Source organism: Triturus cristatus, chromosome 12, assembly GCF_964204655.1.
Source record: "Triturus cristatus chromosome 12, aTriCri1.1, whole genome shotgun sequence".
NCBI lineage: Eukaryota > Metazoa > Chordata > Amphibia > Caudata > Salamandridae > Triturus > Triturus cristatus.
The window spans coordinates 754,176,070-754,198,196 of NC_140595.1; the positions used below are offsets into that span (position 1 = coordinate 754,176,070).

At 42.5% G+C, this 22,127-nt stretch overlaps 1 protein-coding gene across 1 annotated transcript in view; it reads right to left on the reverse strand.

The window, feature by feature from the left end:
* Nucleotides 1–709: 709 nt before the first annotated feature.
* LOC146782711 (extracellular calcium-sensing receptor-like) overlaps nt 710–22,127 on the reverse strand; it is a 61,057-nt gene continuing 39,639 nt past the window's right edge. Inside the window, exons 4-7 of the mRNA XM_085637199.1 lie at nt 2,934–3,132; nt 2,249–2,476; nt 1,728–1,851; nt 710–1,626 (exon numbers count right to left, since the gene is read on the reverse strand). Of these exons, the coding sequence (XP_085493325.1) occupies nt 710–1,626; nt 1,728–1,851; nt 2,249–2,476; nt 2,934–3,132 (1,468 nt within the window). The remainder of the gene's footprint in view (nt 1,627–1,727; nt 1,852–2,248; nt 2,477–2,933; nt 3,133–22,127) is intronic.

Below are 22,127 nucleotides of genomic sequence, written 5' to 3' on the forward strand. Positions count from 1 at the left end.
ACACTGAGGGTAAGTAAGGTTGGATTATTAGAGGAAGGTTGGGAAGGAAAATGGTGGTAAGATGAGAAATTTTGATTACAGGAGTAGACTGTATAGTGGGACAAAAGAGGAGGACAGAAGCAATAGGTAAGGTGTGAGGAGGTAAAATGGGGTTAGGGTTTAGGTAGGGTAGGAACATTTGGGGAATATATCGGGGGACAGAATGGATAGGGAAGGGTGAAGAAGTAGAAAGAGTACATAGAAAGTGAAATATTGCTAGATAGGCTTGTAGGGGGATATCTTGAAAAAGGTAGGTGGAGTGTGGCAAAGTAAGTCAAGATGAAGCTTAGACATGGCATGAGAATGTAGATAGGTTATAGGGAATGAACAGTTAGTAGGACACAGTAGATTAGCAGAGAGGGCAAGGTAGGGTGAGATGGAGTACAATGAAGTGGTGAGGCTTGACGCAGGACAGATTTGTTGAAGGGGTGAGAGGAAGGTCAGTGGAGAAATAGAATCATTGAACAAGTCAAGTTTTCCACAGAATAATCATTGCTGTTCTACAGTAAATGCATGTTAATTCTACACCATAGCAATGAGGAATATGAACACAAGAACATTACATCTAAATTAATGAGGATTGTATATTATCAGCATTCTCTCAATAAGGCCAATTCTTCTTACAGTACTTGGAAACACATAAAATACATTACATTATGAGCACAAAACATCAATCTACATTTCTGGTTGCTTTCCTCCCCATTAAATGTTCCTTTGTATTCAAATCTGGCCTTATCAGGATGATGTAGCACTTTGGAAAAAATATGCAAAAAATAATAGTGAGAGTTGATGATTGGATAGCAAACACTTCCATTGCCACCATGTACTTTCCCTTTGTGCTGAGATAGGCTGGGATAAAAGAGAACCAGATGCTGAGGAAGGCAAGCATGCTGAACGTGATAAACTGAGCCTCGTTGAAACTGTCAGGCAGTTTTCTAGCTAGGAAGGCCACAATGAAACTGATGTGAGCCAGTAAACCAAGATATCCCAGCATGCACCAGAAAGCAAATGGAGACCCCTCATTACATTCAATAATTATTTTTCCAAGTTCAGAGTGGATGTTGTGTTCTGAGAAAGGGGGCGACAGAAATAGCCAGCAAACACAAAGAAGAATCTGAATGAGGGTGCAGACACAGATGGCCAAGTAGGATAGTTTGTGTCCAGTCAACTTCTTAAGGCTACTGTTGGGAGAGGTGGCCCTGAATGCTATGACCACCATGATGGTTTTTGCCAAAATGCATGAAACGCAAAGAGCAAATGTGATTCCAAAGGCTGCTTGGCGAAGAAAACATTTCACTGGAGTTGGATAGCCAATAAAAACCAATGAACAGAGAAAGCACAGGAAGAGGGACAGCAGCAAGAGGTAGCTGAGGGAGCGGTTATTTGCTTTGACAACAGGTGTATTTCTGAAATGGATGAAGATTCCCAAGATGCTTAACGGAATCAATGATAAGAAAATGCCAGCTACAGAGAGCAAAGACCCCAAAATGTCTTCATAAGACAGGAACTCTATGGCTTTTGCAATACAGCGATTTTGTTTCTGATTGGGCCAAAGGCTTAATGGACACTTCATACATTCAGTGGAATCTGAAAAATAAAAAAATTAAATTTTTGGGAGAATGTCATTCAAATGGTATAACTGTTGTATGGTTTAAAGCACTCATAATTTTTTGTTGTATATACTCTACCTGTTTGATTGGAAATTTCCCCTGCAGCACATGGGACACACTGGAAACAACAGACAGGTTCTCCACGCCTTGTAACTTTTCGAAAACCAGAAAGGCAGCTAGGGCTGCATATAGAGTCAGGAACCTAAACAAAGAAATCAGATTAGATAATGGCTGCCATCTGACATATTTTTTTTATAGACATCCAGGTCATGCAACTCTTACAATCCCTTCTCATATATAAATCTGTCATAAATGTGTTTGTAACTATTGTGATTCATAGGTAACATTATTATAAATTGTTGCATGTGATGCAAAAAAAAGAATATTTTCCAACACATATCGACAACCTGTCATTATTATCTATAGTGAACCAACATTTCCTTTGCAAACCTTACCAAAAATTAGAAAATAAAATCTGCCCACTTTTCACCAAAGTAGCTCCATCTCTTAAATCATGTCAGTGACAGTCAATATATCCCAATATGTATTGATCAAGGAAATAAAAATGACAGAGAACAACTGGTTCCAGGTGACCGTACCTGAGTGTATCCTGCAGCCCAATGGATAGCGCTTTCCTTGATGATGAGGGTCTCCCCCAATGGGGCTGCAGAATCGTAACTTCCTACCTTCACAAAGGCAATTGTGCCATCAGCATCCATTTGCCAATTTACAACATCGTACTGAGCATGGGGGTTGCCACTCTTATCGAAATTCAATGTGTCACCTGCCTTTGTCTTAACAACTACATTCTTTACATAGTGGAGAACCTGCAGCACAAAAAGGATGGAAATTAATAGCATAGTTAAACATCTGTATACCTTAAGGTGTTATGGTTTTCAGATATGAGGATAGTGTCAGAATTCTGATCAATGACATTACACATTTGGCAAAGTTGGAGATGTTAGACTTCTTCCTTCATTGAGGATACCCTCCCGAGTGAGTTGAGCGCTATGGAAATACGCATAACATAATGACATGATATAAAATGACATGACATAACATTAATGAAACCCATTGTTCATACACATTACAAAGTATATCACAACATCCATTCTACATGCTACAAGACAAATGCTATGAGGTATGTAGGAGGCAGTATCCTGTATCATGTTTTATGTTAAGGACAGTAGCGGTCGGTCGTACAGTGAAGTGGTGGGTGGGGGAGGGGGAATTCTAAGGAAAAAAAAATTATACCTATATAAAATTGCACTTACTTGCTCTGACAGCCGCCGACTTGCTCCCGATCCTCGCCGTCTGGACGTCCAGGAACTGATGCACACTGTGCCGGCTCCCAAGTGCTAATCCCAGTGCTGCTCTTTTGCTGGGAACATTATTCCCAGCAGGAGAGCAGCACTGGTATTGGTCTGAGCTGTTCCAGTGCTCAGACAGTGCCTGGGAGCCTAAGTTGGCTCTCTCCACCCAGCTGTAAATGACAGCTCAGGGGGAGAAACCCTAAGGGCACATGACCGTTTTGCCCGGCCCCAGAAGACTGGCCAAACAGTCATGCACACTTTGCAGTGCCTGCCTCTCCCCCCTTCTCTCTGCTGCTGCAGCATCAGTGTGGATGGCCCTTCCCCTCCCTTGGCCTGCAGGAGGAAAAATAAAATGATAATAAAAATGTTTTATTAGCATTTTAGTTTTGTCGGTTGCCTCTGCTGGCTTTCAGCAGGGGGGTGACTCTCCTCCACTATAACAGAGGAGCCTCCCATGGTTAAGGAACAAACAATTACCTTCCAGACAAGCTAGAACACTATGGTTTTCAGGACGATTCTATATCAAACAGTCACACACTTGAATTGGAACAAAAATGTTGAATGCATGTGGGTTGTCACATTTCATTGTCTACTCGGAAGGAAGATACTCCAAAAGTAGCTCTTGTATTGATGTCAGAAAATGTTTTTTGATAATTTCATCACCTATGCTCATGTGTTATTTAGATTATTTTTGGATTTATGACTTGTTGAATTATATCATATACAAAGGCAACTGCAATGCAGACTGTTGTGATTCTGTCTCAGGAAGGAGAAACTCTCACTGATCTAAAGCAGAGGAAGGCAGGGGCACAGAGGGCAGAAGTTGAAGTTTGAAAGCCGTCGGAGAGCGAATGTTGAATATGGTAAGCTTTTCATTGTTCTTGGGTCTGTATGCCCACTCACATGGCCTTGCTCCAGCCAATGAAAGCATTTGAGAGGGAGGAGTACAAAAGGATCAGTTTACAGCATTCCTGGTCAGAAGTAGAAATTGATGGGTATTTTAGGGTATGCTGCTCTGCCACATACCCTCGTTGACACCCTGCTTTATATGTGCAGTCTTCGGACCCCAGTGCTGATGGTTGCTGTGATGCCGTGAGCCAAGTCTTACCTCAGTGGCTAAGTGTTCGAATGGCTTTGGAATTTATGTGTGCAATCCCACAAAAACAGGGCCAGATTTATCAAGGGTTTGTGTTGCCCTCGTGTCAAGGAAGGTTTTGAAAGGGTAAGAAAAAACCTGTAAATATGATCTACTACGCTACACAGAGCCACCTTGTATGACATAGTAAATCTAGAGTAAAGCAAGACACTGCAAGTTGCTGCATTGCGTTACTCTGCCCTGGGAAGGTGTTCCATGGGTAGATACGTGGGTTTTTGGTGCATTCCCAGATTGACTAAAACAAGTAAACATGGGAATGTGTCAAAATGGTATGCTGTCCCAAGGAAGACATAAAGTATTTCCTCTTTGCACAGCACACATAGAAAAAGTAAAAAGTCTCAGAGGATTGATTTGTGCAGGAAGGTGTCCCTTGTTGCACAAAAACAATCCTGACTGTAACAGAGGCATGGTGCAAGGGTGCTTACATTGCAGTTTGGCACTCACAACCGTGCCAGTGCAGAGGGAGAGCAGGAATGTGCCATATTTTAGGAGATTGCACATTCCACCATTTTCAAGTTTTCTTGCTGTGTTACATTGCACCAAATATTGGTATATCTGCCCCTGAGAGTCTAAGAGAGACAGACCCCAGCATTTGATGGAGCATTTGGGAATCCTGCAACCATCCTGATGTTTGTTGTGGAATTTCTGCCTTCTGGATTCAAGATTTTGAGATAAACCTGTCTCTACTCTACTTTGTAACTCTCCTGTATACATGACCATGTAGGTCTCAACTCGTTTTTTTCCACACCTTTCTGGTTGACTAATTGGAATAAAATTCCCAACCTGTGTCTGTATCGAGTACTGTGATTCCACCTTTAATGTTTTCTCTTACATGCACCTCCAACGTTTTCCACTCCTTTCACTGTGATAGCCCTACACTTTTAAACTCTATTCCATTCTTGATTAATACCACATAATCTCTCTCTTTATATCTTAGAATTCAATTTGAAAGCATCCATTTTACCTTTTCTTTCCTTGTTTTGACAAATTTCCCTGCACACGGGCATCATCTAGTTTCAAATAGATTTAAATTGTGTACAGTTTAGCAATGGTTTGTCTTGTGTTTTCTGCTTAAAGGCAGCATTTATTTTTTGAATAGTCCAATAAATATAAATACAAATAAAAAAATGAATGAACAGTTGCTTTATCAAAAGGAAAGAATCTGGTGGCGAGGCATGTTGATTCAGGCAATCAAGGCAATGAAATATTCAATTTTAGATCACAGAAACTGAAGATGGTGTAGTGTACCAGGCGAAGAAATAGACTCCAGGCACTGTAATGAGAACTTGATTCTTTATTTCCTAGTTCTCTTAAGTAGTGAGTTTGTCACCTCTCATGCCTTTCTCAATCCTCGCAATTCCTCCCCTAGGTCCTTCATACACTGTTTGTGGCCCACCCCATGGAGGGACCATATGGTCACTGGTTCATCCAGCAGGGTCCTAGTGCCCTGTCCTGACCCTTTGCCTGGTACGATTCTATATCTCTTCCCCCCCTCCCCAATTTAATGAGAATAATCGGTCACTGGTTTCTGGTGATTAGCACCGGCACTTAATTGTCAACACTGGCACTTTTGACAATCTGCCACTTGGTGGCATTATTTACCAAATGTAGAGATGAGCACAACGACTGTTGTTGATTAATTCAATATACATTTAAAATGACTCATTCCTGCTGCACAACCAATTCTTATGGCTTTGGGGGCCTGGAATAATCTTTGAATTTCACACTTGCAGGTTTGTGATGGTTAGTTGTTTTGTAATGGTAAGTGGCAGCACTGGCAGGGTAATGGGTGGTGAAAGCAGCAGTGGTCTCCTGACGAGGGCCCTGCCACTTATTTGGTATAAGCCATGTTGGTTTGTGGGGAATTCTCCATGACCGTTGCAGTGCATCTTCTCCAGTGGATGTCGTATCCATGTGAGGTGTGCAAGGTCAGACACTGTCACTAGTTCCTCTGAGATGTCATTTTCTTCCGGTTCACCCAGTACCACCTTTCCTGGGACATATATTTTGAAATGGGATATATTGAAAGTCACCGCCCTGGCATCTGCTGCAGAGGTGACCACAGTTTCTTTTCTGTCCATTACCTGGAGAGGTTTGCTGGAAAATCGGGTGCCCATTTTCCTTCTTCTTCTCCTGTTTGATAAGCCCTAGTCTCCCTTCCTGAGGTTTGAGTTTTGAGCCCTTCAATATGCATAGGTGTATTTCTTCATGCTGTCATTTGATACTTCGCTTTGGCAAACAATCCTTCCTTCTCTATGACTAGACTCTCCTTCCAACTCCTCCGAACTGGGGATTCTACTGTGTTCTTCTCTCCCTAGCATAATGGTTCCTAGACATTTCCCAGTAGTGGTCGGAGGCATTTTCCTATATGCTCCCAGTATCTCATTTAAGGCCTGCTGCACTTCTCGTCTGTCATGTTCAATGTCATGGAGAGTTTTCTTCAGTGTGGCTATAAACCCCTCCACCATTTCCATTTGCTTGGGTGATCTTCTGATATTTAAAATTCAGGTGTGTTGTGAATGTTGCAAAGTCATGCCCATTGAATAGAGCCCTACTGTCGGTCTTGACCACCACCAGTATCAATCACGCCACAAACAATTCTTCTTGGACCGGAATGATGACCTTGATCTGGTGGACATTATTTGTAGAGCTATCAGAAATCTGGAGTATTCATCCATAATGACAAAGATGTACTTTCCAGACTGCAGCGGGCCAAAACAATCAACCACAACCTGGCACCAGGCGTCGTTTGGTAGTGCAGACATCTGCAGGGTTGGGGACTGATCTCCTTGACTGATGACTTTACAATGGTGGCATTCATTTACTGTGTTCTCAAAAACCTGGTCCAAGTAGGGAAATCAGACCCTCTCCCTCAGAGTCAGCTGTGTTGCAACTATGCCTATATGGCCTTCATGTGGCAGGATCATGAGCCCCTGATGCAGTTTCTTGGGTATGACAATATGCTTATCTCTTAAGATGACTCCACATTTCTCCACTGATAGCTCATCCTTGATGTGTCTGAAAGAGATCAGTTTCTTTGAGTCCACCTCAGTTGGGAAAACATCTACATGTCTCCACTAATTTTTTATTAGGATCCTTTTGACTTCCCAGAGGGTGGCATCTTCTGCAGTGGCATCTGCAATGGTGTCTAATGATACAGCAGGTGGTCGGGCCTGGTCTATTACAAAGTGGAGGTATTCTTCTGCTGGTGTTTGCCTTATGTGGTTAGATGCAATGGGATGGCGTGACAGCAGGAGTCTCTGCCTTACCTGGCTTGTGGACAATGGTGTATGTTTATTCTTGGATGCTCAGTCCTCACCACTCAATTCAGGGTGGCATGTTCTCTTGGGGGCTTTCCAAAGATTGCCAAAAGGGCTTGATAGTTAATTATTATGATGAACTGTTTGTCATATATGAAAATGTGGAAGTGTTCATCTGCCCATACTACCGCCAGGCTCTCTTTTTCAGGTTGGGAGTAGGCTCTTTCTGTGTTAGTCAGACTTCGGGTTGGGTATGCTATAATTCGGCATCCTTTCTCACCTTTGCAATGTTACACCAGTATCATTTCCAGTCCAACAAGGCTGACATCCACTATGATCTCTGTGTGGAGTTGAAATAATTGAGGTTAGTTGTGTAGTCTGCTTTGTGTTTGATTTCTGTGAACGTCTTCTCGCACTTAAAGATCCATTAGATTTTCTGACCTTGTTTCATCAGTTTTCAGAGTGAGTGGCTGATGGTGGCTGATCGTGGCCTTGTCCTTTATGTATCATCTGCAGTAGCTGGCCAGTACTAGAAATGACCGAATGCTACTCACTTCCCTTGGGCTGGGTGTCTTATTTAGTGCCTTTATCTTGTCTGAGTCTCTCCTCATAACTCGCCTCATACCCCCCTTGAAAATATGTGTCCACCGAAAACTAGATTGGGTTTGTGAAATTCACATTTTTCTGCATTGAGTGTTAGCTTGGAGTTCTGGAGGACCTGACACATGTGATCCAGGGTTTTGTTATGGGCCTCCATCATGGCTCCAAAAAGTAGAATATTGTCACTATAACATAAAGCGTTTAGTATTACACAAATCTCCAGATGGCTTGTTGGTTCATTTCCATTACTGATAATATGCCAAAACTTTGCCATTTTAGATCTGAACAGTTCTTGGTGAGTTGTGATGTATCTAGAGTCTTTGTGTAGCTCTAGTTGGTGATATCCCTTGTTGCGGTCCAGTTTGGAAAAGACCTTGGCCCCATTTAATAGTGTGCTCACATGACTGATGTATGGCCCGGTATACCTCACCTGTGTACTTTCCGATCTGTATTCTGCTTTGACACTACAAACACATGGGACACCCTCAGTGTCTGCCCATTTGATCTTTCAATGGTGCCGATGTCCAAGAGGCAATTCATCCTCCGCAGTTCTCTGAAAGTGGAATGGCACCTTTCGGTGGTGTTGCACTACTGGTTTCACCTGCTCACCAATGTGCAACTGGACTTTAAAGTTTGACATATTTCTGATATCTCTGCATGATTGGATGCTTATCTTCAACCTTGTAGAGGATGGCCACCAATTTCAGTTGTTCTGCCGTATGTAGGCTTAGACAACTGTCATTGTGAATCCATCAATCCCATGAATGTCAGTCTCCACTGACCTGTCTAGATATGTGAGCTTTGTTTTGAAATTTCTAACACATGGCATTGGAGTTTTGGCCATCCATTATGTACACTCTCTCATCAGCTCATCTTATCTTTGGGCAAGGGTTCATTTTGGCATATTTTGTGACACAGATGTAAGTAGAAATGGCCCACTAACAAGGATGAACTGGCCATGATGGCTTCCCATTTGAATGTGTAGCTGGGGGTATATTGGGGAGATTGCAAAGATGATGCTTGTAATCATAAGCAATCTGATATGGATGTGACTCAGGGAGTATTGCGGGAAGTTGGAGAGCTTGTGGACCAGTTATTTTTGTCTCTTAGTCCCATTGAATGATGCTGAGATTTTAAATCTTTTACTCTCCCCACCACCACAGTTCAGACCCAGCCATATACAAATCAGTTGGCCCAGTTCATCATGTTGCCACTCGATTCAAGCTAGCCTGGCTGAGGAGCGGTGTTACCCCGAACCGGTCCCAGGGTGCTTTTTTTCCAGTCCAGGTAAGACCTTGCTCTGCAGTCCAGGCTGGACTGGGTCAATACTGATTTACATATGGCTAGGTCTGATGTGGGATGGCGAAGTGAGCTAAAAAACGATGATGGATTCAACCCATATCTGTGACTGGAGGTGAGTGTCTGAAATGTTTCAGCGCTCCGTCCGTCATCTCCTTGTGTTTGCTTTGTTTGCCCTAAGTTGGCAGGGTATGCCCAGGTGTGGGTCCCTTGCTGTCTTTGCTACTGGATTCAAGCTAGCCTGGTTGATGAGGGGGTCTTACCCCAAAACCAGTCCCAGGATGCTTTTGTCCAGTCCAGGGAAGACCTGGCTTTGCAGTTTGAGCTGGACTGTTCCCAGGAGGAACAGTGTCAAGACTGATTTGCATATTGCTGGGTCTGAACTGGGATGGCGGAGTGAGCTAAAGAACGATGATGGATTCAACCCAGATCTGTGACTGGAGTGAGTGACTGAAATGTTGCAGCGCTCCATCCATCATCTCCTTGTGTGCTTTTATCTCAGCTTAGTAATTTAGTTGTGGCAGCTCCTCCTTGTTGTCTTGAGAGTAGCTCTTCTTCAGCAGTCATCAACAAAGTGATTCAGATTGGGGCCCTTTGAGGAGCCAAAGATGGAGGGTGACTTCAGTTATGAAATTGTTAAAGTCGCAGTTTTGCACTAGACGATTGAGGCAGGTGATAAAGTCCCCCGATGCCTAGTTCTTTTGTTCTTATGCCATTTTTTTTGTTGAGTGCTTCACTTACTTGTTGGTAGGTCATCAACTAATCTAATTTTTTGATTGATGCCTTTGCCTACTACGTGGCATATTATCAAGCCAGGCCATCTAACATTGGCTTCAATTGGAATTCCATAGAGCATATTATCAAGCCCACTATCGCCGTTTTAGCGGCAGTTTTCTGCCGCTAAAGCGGCAATAATTTTATCGCCTGGCTTGATAATATGCCCCTACATTCTTTAATGCTAGTAATTTGTTCCTTGGCTGTTTCATTTGACCCCTTTATGAAGTCTTCAAATTGACTTAGTTATTCTTGCATTCGCGATCCCAAATTGCTACCTGTGCTGAGGGATAAGTGATCCGGTGGACATAAATGTATTGCCCCATATATCCTGTGTTGTGGTTCTGTGTTTTGCACAGTTTTGGAAGTGATAAACATTCTGTGACACATTTGGTCACTAATTCCACTAATTGATTGTCTAGCTTCGTCTCTTTTTAGTCTTCTGCTTGCATTTATTTTCCATTGTTTCACACTTTCCACAAGTGCCTTTCCCTTCAAATTTAGCTCAAGATGGTGCTTGCCTTTGTCCTGGTCCTGCCTGAGCCCCCATTGAGTTCTATGGGAAGTGCCTGACTTCAAAATCAGCACTAGAGTGCCTACGTCTCACAAGATTTCTGTGATCTCATCCTGCGAAACTACAGTCTTGTGAATGGTCACGTTCCATTTGAGCTGCAGTCATGTGCATTGCATTGCTTGCCTTAGGTTTTCTTTTCTTGCATCAGGGTCCCACACTATCTGCCTGGGGTCAATGGCAAAAAGCTTCTAGGTTGCACTCAGGAGGCAGTCATGCCGTTTTTATTTGCTTGTATGGGGTCGGGGAGAGGACCCCAATGTCACCCTTCATACCAGTAGGGCTGTAGTCCCAGTGTCCCTTCTTCCTTGCCTGTAAGTGACTACCGTTGTGGTCCCAGTGTGGGGCACAAGGGTGGCTGGGCTTCGGTCCCCATTCCACATCCTCTTTGCTCGCAGGCGACTGGGCTTGGTCTCCTTGTTGCTTGAGTCCTGCTTCATCGCCAGGTGTAGTGTACCAACCCAAGAAATTGACTCCAGCCATTAATATGAGAGCTTGCTTCTTTAATTCTTGGTTGTCTTAACTAGTATGTGTGTCACCTTTCATGCTGTTTCCAGCAGAGTCCTAGTGCACTGTCCTGCACTTTTGCCTGCTACGATTCTACAGATTCCATCAACAACACAGATTGCTGTATGAGGCAGATAATGGGAGTGTATTTATCCTTCTAACCAAAGTTCACAGCCTTTTAAGAGTATGTATATAAAGATGAGTGTATTCAAAACAAACTTTGATGGGCTAATAGGACACAGGCCACACATTTGGAATGGGGGCTTCCCTCTTTAACAGATGTAATTGTCTGATTGCAGTATAATTGTCAAGCAGTGATAAGAAATGCAAAATGTATTGAATTAAAGGATGCAATTTAAAATTCTAAATCGGATCTTATTATACATAAATCACCCGAATATATTCATGACTAATGGCCCCACCATTATCTAACTCTATTTAGCTGTACTTTCACATGTTATTGCAGCTTTTATAACCATTGAAGGATGAAAAAGGCATCATTCCGCTTTGTCACAACATCCCGAACAAAGTACACTCCTATAATTAGAGTTTCTGATCTGCCCTGTGTACCATTAGACCATTACAGTCCTCAAACTATCTCCAAGACGCTGAAGCGATATGTCTTTAATTGCCTCGCTCTTTAAGTTTTCTCCAATAATCTTATTAACCAACTGCAATCTAATTTTCAGATGATACACTCCTCGGAAACAATACTATCACACTGAACTGGCCAAAATGGCAGCTACATAATCCCATTGCTCCGGCATCAGGTTCCTGTTATACACCCCATCTGTCATCCCAGAGAACCCTGAGGTTAAACCGGATACAGGGCGGTCCAGCACCAATGATTGTTACAACCACTGAGAGCTGTGAACTTTTCCAAGGGTGGGACACAGCCATCGCAGGGCTGGGAGGTTGAGGTGCAGCCACCCACAGCAATGAGTGGAGGAGACCTGAAGCCGACAGTAACAAGAGGGAACAGCAGAGACGGAGCTTCAGAAAGACTGATAGCAGTTCGTTTTTCCTTTTTTCCAAATGGGGTGGTGGCTCCCAACCCAGAGAACGAGGACCACACAACCTATGCTCAGCGTTGGAGACCTCACTCTTTGTGGGAGCATGGTAGGGACTCATGACGAAAATGTAATGAGTGAGTGGTGGAGGCAGAATAGTGGCTGGATCACCCACAATCAAGCCTACCTTTTCTCTAGCCAAGGGAGCCACCACACTAGACGCTGGAGGTCATGTAGATTGCAGGCCACATCGAAGGCCTCATTCTCTGTGGGGCAAGGTGGAAATCACTGGGGTAGGGGAGAGGTAATGAAAGGCCCCGTTCTTTTCCAGTACTCATGTAGCCCCCAGGGAATGCCAAGTGCCAAGATGTCCCTCTGGCTGAGTTGGCATCAGGCCCTACAACTAAACCAGCTATTTCTTTCGCTACACCCTCCTACCTTAGCAGCATGGGGGTGCTGCAAACCCACCCCCCTTCCATCGCTGGGCAGAGATGTCACACTTGGCCCAGTGAGCCCATTCAGTGGCCAAAGGGCTGCATGTGCTGCTCAGTATAGCAGGCATATCACAGGCCGTTGCAAGCGGGTGCACACTACCTTCTTTACCCTATGAACAGTGACTGTCACCCCTTCTCGCAATCAAACCTTGCATCATGGTGCGTATGAAACACCCCAGGCCAGACCAGTGCCCGCACTGCTCCGCTGCAACCTCCACCCTTCCATTAGAGCTGGACAAACTGGAAGCAATTCTGAAGGTGATGGAGATATCCCCGATATCTCCGGAGACTAAGGTGCACTCTATTGCTACTGACTTAATACTCTTGAGGGACTACCATTGGAAACTATCAGAGCAGGTTAATCGTTCAGCAAAACACTCGCTACCTTATGCCCCAAACCATAGATCTTCATACCGAGGTGGAGTAACTCACTCATCGGGTGTGGTTCCTGGAAGATTGTGCAAATGACTCAAAGGGCTGCTCCTGCTGCAGCAATATCAGAGCCTCCCAGAGGATAAAGTAGGCTGTCACATTGAAGACTTCTTAGAGGCACAGCTTTGTGAGCAGGTTCTCCACCAGGAACTTACACCATATTTTTCAGTGGAGAGGGTGCATAGGATACCCACCTGCTGGCCCCCACCTGGGGAGCTACCGCATTCATCCGTCACCAAAATACTTCATTACAAAGATTGTGACAATATAAATAGGAGAGCAAGACTTATCCTCTGGGACAATCATTAGCACTTCATATTTGCAGACTAAATACTAGTCGCTCACCAACAGAGAAACTCCTTCCTGAAGGTCAAAAGAAAACTCAGGGAACTGAGATTGAATTATGCCTTACTTTTCCCAGGAAGGCTTAAATTATGGTCAGTCAACAGACCCATTTCTTTAAAGATCCAGCAAAGGCCGCCTCCTGGGCAGAAAGAAGAGATACAGCTGACCTCAACCTGACTAGCTGACCTCAACCTGACTCAATTTAGTGACAGCCCAACACACAACTTGGGCTAGACCCTGGATCTTATCTTCTCCAATCCCAACTCCATCCAGCTGGAATCAACTGCCCCTTGTGACTGGTCGGATCACCACTATATCACCTTCGTCATCTTAGAACGATAGAACACCAACAGTGTCCAACCCAAGAAACAGAGGCACTGGAAAAGATTGCTGAAAAATGCAAACGTGAATGAGCTCATATCCCGTAGCAATCTGTCCATGCCTTCCCATACTTCATGTCTGACGTCCACAAACTCACTGAGCACTACAACCACTCTATGCTGAAAGTTCTGGATGCAATTGCCCCCTTCAACTAAAAAGAAGGTACAACAAAGACTCCAAACCATGGTTCAGACGTAACCTGAGACTAGCAGAACGCCTATAGAGATCCTCTCCATCTATTGAACTCCTTAAGCTTTTGAGACTGAGAAGGAGTCTATACAACTAACACATCAGTACTGCAAAAGCAACCTTCTTCAGAAGCCAACTGGATAAAGCCAGAAATTGCCCTAAAATGCTGGTTGATCGGACTTAACTTCAATCCAATAACACTACAACTCAATCGCCACTCATCTCCAGTCCATAACCAAACTGAGAGGACTTTGCCGCCTTCTTCCTTGGAAACTCTAACAAGATCGAGTCTGATCTTAGGTCTGCCCTGATTGATCAATCATTCTTACCAGACTCCTCCCTACCCCCACAGCCCCATCTTGTTGCATATCATACCGCTAAAAACAATGTTCTTTGGAGTCAATTCTCACCCTTCACAATACATACATTCTTAACATTCTTTCTGCCCAGAAACCCTTAAATCACTTCAACAATCCCCTTCTCTCCAATTTCTTAAAAGAGATGATAAGGTCACTAATTCCACTGCCTCCCTACTTCAAGGTGAGATACCTGACTGTTTAAAGTCTGGTTTTGCCTATTCTCAAAAAACTATGGTTGACCCAGAGGATCTGAATTACGTTCACCCAATAACAAACATCCCTGCTCTGGCAAACCTCCTTGAGAATGTGTTCATGTGCTGGAGCAGGATTTTCTAATGAAAATCTATAGGGTTTTGAAGCTCTGGTTTGTCTATTTGTCATAAGATTAACATTACTAATTAATAATCACTAATTATTTGTTTTGTGTACATGTTTAAACTTACCAACATACTAATGAGAAGAAAACCGACACGAGGGAATGCTTTCGTATTGCTATTAATAAATGTGCATGTTTTATTAAATAAACGTTGCTGAGTGCTGTTTATTTTAAGCACGAAACGCTTTTGAATTAATGCTTTTCTGTGTTGCTAAAGCTAGATAATTACATACACATAAGGGTATTAGTGGGGTTAACACTGTTTAATCACTATGCTGTGGTAACGTTGTTTTTGTCTCTTTTAATTAAGATGGTCCATTTTGGCCTAACCAAACATGTCCGCCGTTTGCAGCCTGGCCTCGAGTGAGAATTTGTGATGAGAAGGCCTTGCTGAACACATTTGATCACAGTCCTTGCCTGGTTAAAACTTTCCGTGAGGACAGCAGCAGTTCTGGGCAGGTTTCCAGATGTATTGGACAGCCTTGGAGGACAAAGGAACTGTTAAGAAAGAACTCTGAGCATTGTGTCATCGCTGAAGAAATGTGGTTGCTAAAGGATACATTTTTATTTTTGGTTCATGTTCTGTCTTTTTATTTTTGTGATTTCCTGAGCGGAGATTTTCCAAATGTAGCGATGCTACATCCTTTCCTGCTCGCTCTGCTCAGCGGTTCGGCGGATGTGTAAACATTTAATGTTTCTTTAATATTGCAAGTTTCATTATAAATATACTAGACTAGAGAGGGTCTGCGTTCATTGCATTCGGTTTGTTCATTGCATTCGGGATTTTGATGCCCAAACCTGCGTTGGTGAGAATCGATGCTGAGAGGACGGTGACTTGGGAGATTTCTACTGAGAGACTTGTCCTGATGACCCATTCTGACATTTAGCTAGAATAGGTAATTATGAGAAAATGATTTATTCTGATTAATTTCTTTTGACTAATTTTAGATAAAGAATCATAATTTTAAATACGGTGTTGGTGATTATTTCTTGTCAATTATTGAGTACTCTATTTGATTATTGATGTATAGATTGTTTAGATTATGACAATTGCAATAGCTAGGTCTTATCGACCTCGGTGTAGATGTGGGGTTTAAGAGTTTAGGAGTTTTCTTTCCACAGGTTCAGTGCTGGTGGAGTATTTGAGTTTATGTTAGTGAAATGGGCCCTAGTGTATGGTGAGTGTATGTGTGTGTAACTGTGAAATTACTCTATCCGTGGAAGTAGGGAGATTTTATACTCCCCAATCTGCATCAAGTTCCTGGTAGCAGAGTGATGATGGTTATTGACGATTGTCTCGATCTGATTAGATTGCTTGTACATTAGCTTATTGATTATTGATTATTGATTGATGTTGGTATATGTACTAATACTATATGTTGGAGTCGTCATGTTGAGTTATATGTAGTGCTTCTGGAATTTGGGAGCTAGTAGCAGTTCCGTAGTAGGGCAGAGGGAAGTATATGCTGCTCTCGGGAAAGACGGGATTGTTGGTCCTGTACGTATGCAGGAAAGTCACATTGTCTGGATTCGGAATCAGTGACATTGTTATGTTACTATTAGAGATATTTCTGGTATATAAGGAGTGCGTATGGTAGTGAAGGTTATCTGTGAAACTCTGGTTTTAAGTCCCAGGGATCCGTAAGGTTCGCCGTTAAAGCTTATCGCGGGAGAAGTAATAGGTATTCTCTGAGCTTGTTTGAGAAACTGGGTAGAAGTAAGCTGCTTGGTTGATGTGTGTTATAATTCTGTAGTGGAGCAGATTGTTCGCTGTTCTCGGGAAAAGCAGGATTCTGTGTGTATGTACTATAATTTCTTGTATGAATGTGCGTGAATGTTCGTATATTTAGTTGATTGTAAGACTCTTTGGACAAGTCCTAGAGGAAACAATTAAGGAATGTATGAAAGAATCCCTGTGGTTAGCGAAGCAGACAATGGAGATGTTTATATGTTGTAACTAATAGATTTTGTAGAAATTTGACACGGAGTCTACTGAGAAATTTTGTAAAGGAGGGGTAGACGAGTGACAAGAGACAGGAGACAGAAGCGACTGCAGCGACTGCTGACGTCAGACAGACCGCGCTCTGATTGGATATTAGATCAGAATAGTGCTCGCGCTGAGATTGGTGCGTTGGTGTGAGCCGCGCAAGGATTGGTGGAGCTATTCTAGTGACGTAACGTTCCAGGATTGGTGCGTTAGTGTGAGTCGCGCTGTTATTGGTTGAAAAATCATATTGTGTAGTTGTATTACGGAAGGATTGAAAGTTTTGGTAAGCGTTAAAATGTATTACCAAGAAGAGAAAAAGAAAAAATCTTTGTTCAGAAAGATTAAAAATTGGTTCGACAAGGATAAAGATGTTAAAACGAGAGAGGGTGAATTGTTACCTCCATCGAAAACGCCTGCATCCTTCATGGCTGCGAGATATGGGTATCATACCTGTATATGGTTGGAGAATTGGGTTAGGTATACCAAAGAAGATGGAGTTTTAGCATTTCCAGAACATGGTTCATTTAATCTGGCCATGTTGAAAAATTTACGGGAAAAGATGTTATGTCTTGACCCAAGACCAAGGCCGACACAGTTCGAGGCTTTAGTGGAGTGGGAAGAGGAAGTACATGAGCGAGAGAAACAGAGGTCTGGAGGCAACTATAGGTATATGTTCGGGAGGAGACATGGTCGTGAAACTCATCATGATCGAAGACGAGATGGCGAGATGCTAGTATGTCAGAGGGATTATATCCTATGAGAACAGTTGAAGAGGAAGCAGAAAGAGTTCCTGAGGCAGAAGTGAGAAGATATGGAGTTAATGAATATGAGGATGAGGTTTTAAATGACATGATTTACAAAAGACCACCTCCATATAGACCAGAACCAGAAGAGAGTACACCAATTGTTTCTCCGATAAGAGATACGCACCGTATCATTGAGACAGAAAATGTGACACCTGAGTTAAGAAGTGGTAATCCTTTCAGGGAAAGAGAGAATAGAAGCAGTGGCGCAAATACGAGAGAATTAGCTAGAACTACATCGGAGTTGACTGAAAGGATCAAGGAACTGACAAAGAATCTAGACGCTGTTACGGTACCCATAACCATAGGTCCGGTTATGCCTGTTTTTGATTGACAAGTTTGGCTGGTCCTTCAGGAGATTCAGGAAAAAGGGCAGGAAAATTCAGACATGACACATGTAATGAAGGAATAGAGGAGTCTAATTCAGGACTGGATGCTGGTGAAGCTAGTTGTTCAGGGATGCCGATTTTAGAACCGCAGAAGAAAGTAGTTCCAGTGAGAAAATCTACTGAAATAACAGCTGAAGATTTGAATGAATGGATGAAAGTTCTTCAAAAGAGGGATAAAGATTCACAAGCAATTGATGTTGCTAGGTTACGTGTAGAATTAGAAGAGCTTGTTGCAGGGACAGTTCCAACAGAAATTCTAAAAAATCATCATGATGGTGAATTATTGTTTATGTGCAAGAATATCACCTGGAGAGCGAGAAATACACATGACAGATTAAGAGCAATAGCAAATGACTATGGAGTTGATATTGATAAAGTGAAAGTTTTGCAGAAGTCTTACAGGATGGATTTCACAGACAAGGATATTGAAAATTTGAATGGTACTGGTAGAACAGGACAGATTAAAGAGATGATCGCTTTATTGCGAAAATGGGGAGATGTTGAGAAGTGGAAGGATAGATGGTACAAAAAGAGAGAAGAATCAGGGGATAGGACTTATTCAGCATTTCCTGTGAGAGATAAGGAAAAACCAGTGGATACTTATCCTATGAGAGAAATACCTGGAGGAGGATATGTACATGTTCCATGGACCAGACAGGATATTTTATCATTTACGAATGATTTCCCTCGATTGATAGAAAAGCCCGTCGAGTGGTATAGGCAGGTAGACAGGTTTGTGAAATTGTCAAAAGTGCTGTGGATTGACCTGAATAGTCTGTTTGATATAATTGTTCCAGCAGACTTGTGGGCTGAGTGTAAAATAGTTGTGAGTTGGCCTACTGAGGAATATCCAAGGGATCAGAGAACAGGAGCACCAGATCCAGAAGTAATGAGAAAATATGAGCAGGTGATCGTATACCTGAAAAATAAAGTACCTCCAAAAGAAACAGACTGGGTTAAAATAGATCGAACACATCAGGAAGCAAAAGAATCAGTTCATGCTTTTTACGAGAGGCTGATACTGGCATTTAAACAATTCAGTGGAGATGAACACCTGGGTGACAAGGATTTGAGTCATTTTGTATACAGATTTGTATATGGCCTGAGACCTGAGATTAGTGAAAGAATTCGTGAGCATACTGTGGATTGGCAGAGTAAGAAAATAGATGAGATTCTGAGACATGCAAAATACTTCAGCGATGAGATTGAAGCAAAACAGAGAAAGCTGAAAGAGAAAGCAATGTGGGCACAAGTGAAAGTTGCGGAGAGACAGGAAGCACAATTGGTGGAACAGGCGAATAATGCAGGAAATAATGCAGGGAATAGACCTAGGTATGCAGGGAAAGGAAAGGGGAATCTTGAGGAAGCTAAAAAAAAGTTCCCATGTCACAACTGTGGCCAACTGGGACATTGGAGATCTGAATGTACCAATCCACCATTAGTGAATAATGAGGGAAAATCCTTAAATCAACAGGTGCAGAACGAGGGGAATAATCAACAGCAGCAACAGCAGAAAGTTGTGAGACAGCAGAGTCAAGAGCCAAAACCGCCCTTGCCGCAGAATAGAGGAGCACAAAAGTATAATCCGGATTCGGGATTCTACAATGATGAGCAGGTAAACAAACCAAGGCGTTCTAACCAGGTACAACAGTACTTGTTAAAGAATGAAGGGAGTGAGTCTGAGGGTGATTATTGACGGTGCAGAAGAGAGGAGGAAGAGTGCATACTTGGTGCAACTCTAGAAATAGACCAGGCAGAACCATTTGTGGATGGAAAAATAAATGAAGACGGTGTTACTTTTTTAGTAGACACAGGTGCGACAAGATCAACTGTCAGGTCAACAGATATTAGAAATCTTCCTCTCTCGGATGAAGCAATCCAAGTAGTTGGTGTAGCCAATACACAAATCAGAACACGTCTTACTGAACCAGTAAGAGTACAAATAGGGAAATTCTCAGACATGCACAGATTTATCGTCTGTGACACAAGTCCAGTGAACTTGTTAGGTAGGGATTTGTTATGTAAAATGAACTGTACAATTTTTTGTACACCAGATGGAATAGCTTTTGAAACACCAGATGAGGATGTTTTGTACCGAATGACTCTAGAAAATAGAGAGAGTGAGTTAATTGGTGCATATGCTGTGTTTGATCCGGAGGATTTGCCTCAAGAGCTGAGAGACACAGTGAAAAGGACAGTTTGGGATTTTACTGGAGAGGATGTGGGATTGATGAATAATGTAGATCCTGTGAAAATTTCAGTGAAAGAGGGAATTACTTATCCTAACATTCCTCAGTACAAAATGACACCAGAAATAATTGAGGGAATAACTCCTATAATTGAGAAAATGATTCAGCAGGGAGTTCTGAGAGAACTACTGAGTAGTCCGTGTAATTCACCGATAATGGGGCTAAAGAAGCCTAATGGGAAATTCAGGATTGTACAGGATTTGAGAAAAGTTAATCAAATTGTGGTGGCATGTTGTCCTATTGTGCCAAATCCATCAGTGATTTTGTATCAGATTCCACATGATGCTGAGTGGTATACAGTGATTGATTTGTGTCATGCTTTCTTTTCAATTCCATTGCATCATGACAGCCAGCCGATTTTTGCATTTAGATTTGGCCAGCATATTTTAGCATGGTGTCGTATCCCACAGGGGTATACAGAGAGTCCTTCAATATTCAATCAGTTATTGAAAAAGTCATTGGAGAGTTTGATCATGCCTGAAAGTTCAGTATTAGTGCAGTATATTGATGACCTACTTGTGGCATCAAAGACACGTGAAGCTTGTGAAGTAGATACTATAGCTTTACTGAATCATCTGGCAGATGGAGGGTTAAAAGTATCTCCAGCTAAATTGCAGTTCTGCAAGAAAGAGGTGCATTATCTTGGACACAATATTGAGAAAGGTCTGAGAAAAGTGACCGATGACAGGATTAAATTTATCAGGGAAATGAAGGCCCCAAAGACCCAGAGGGAAGTGAGAATGTTCCTGGGAATGGTGGGTTATTGTCGTCAGTGGATAATTAATTTTTCGCTGATAGCAAAGCCACTGATTAAGCTGACAAAAAGTGAGATGACAGACCCATTGGAACTAGATCGAGAACAAATGGCAGCATTTGAAGAGTTAAAAAGCAGAATGTGTGAAGCCCCTGCTTTGGGTATGCCAGATTATGAAAAAGAATTTGAATTGTACTGCAGTGAGAGAAATGGATGTGCACTTTCAGTGTTAATTCAGAAGCATGGATTACTGAGAAGGCCTATTGCGTACTTCTCATCGACACTTGACCCTGTAGCTGTGGGTTTACCAGGTTGTCTGAAATCTGTGGCTGCAACATGCAGAAGCCTACAACAGAGTGAGGGAATCATAATGGGATATCCTGTAAGGGTATTCGTACCTCATAATGTGGCAATTCTTTTGACGAGAAGCAGAACTCAGTACATGTCACATAGTCGGTTGACTAAATATGAAAAAGTCATTCTGGGAGCATCAAATGTGACTCTTGAAAGATGTGTGAATGTGAATCCAGCGACATTGTTGCCGGATATTGAAAATGTGGGTGTGAAAACAGAAGATGATCACAATTGTTTGGATGTGCTTGATTACTGTACAAAACCGAGACCAGACATAAGGGATCTTCCCTTGCATGAGAGTGATCATGTGTTGTTTGTGGATGGATCATGCCTGAGGAATGATGAGGGTGTGCTATGTGCAGCATATGCAGTGTGTAAGGTTTCAGAAGTAATGGAAGCATCATCATTGAAAGGAGTGAAATCTGCGCAAGTTGCTGAATTAGTTGCATTGACAAAAGCTTGTGAAATTGGGAAAGATTTGAGAACGACTGTGATGACTGATAGTCAGTATGGATTTGGAGTTGTGCATGACTTTGGCCAACTTTGGCTACAAAGAGGTTTCTTGACGTCGAGTGGGACTCCAATAAAGAATGCTGAAGTGATTGGGAAATTACTTGAGGCGATACAGCTGCCTAAAGAATTAGCAGTTGTAAAATGTGCTGCTCATGGACAAGGAGATGATTTTGTGACAGTTGGCAATAGATATGCTAACGACATTGCACAATATTGTGCGAAAAATAACCAGTCCATTAATCGGGAACGAGAGGGTGAAATGTCTTTTTGTTCTGTGATGTTTACTAATGTCTTAGAGACATGGGATGAAGTGAAACAGTTGCAGGATGAGGCAGAGGAGGAAGAAAAGAAAGATTGGATTAA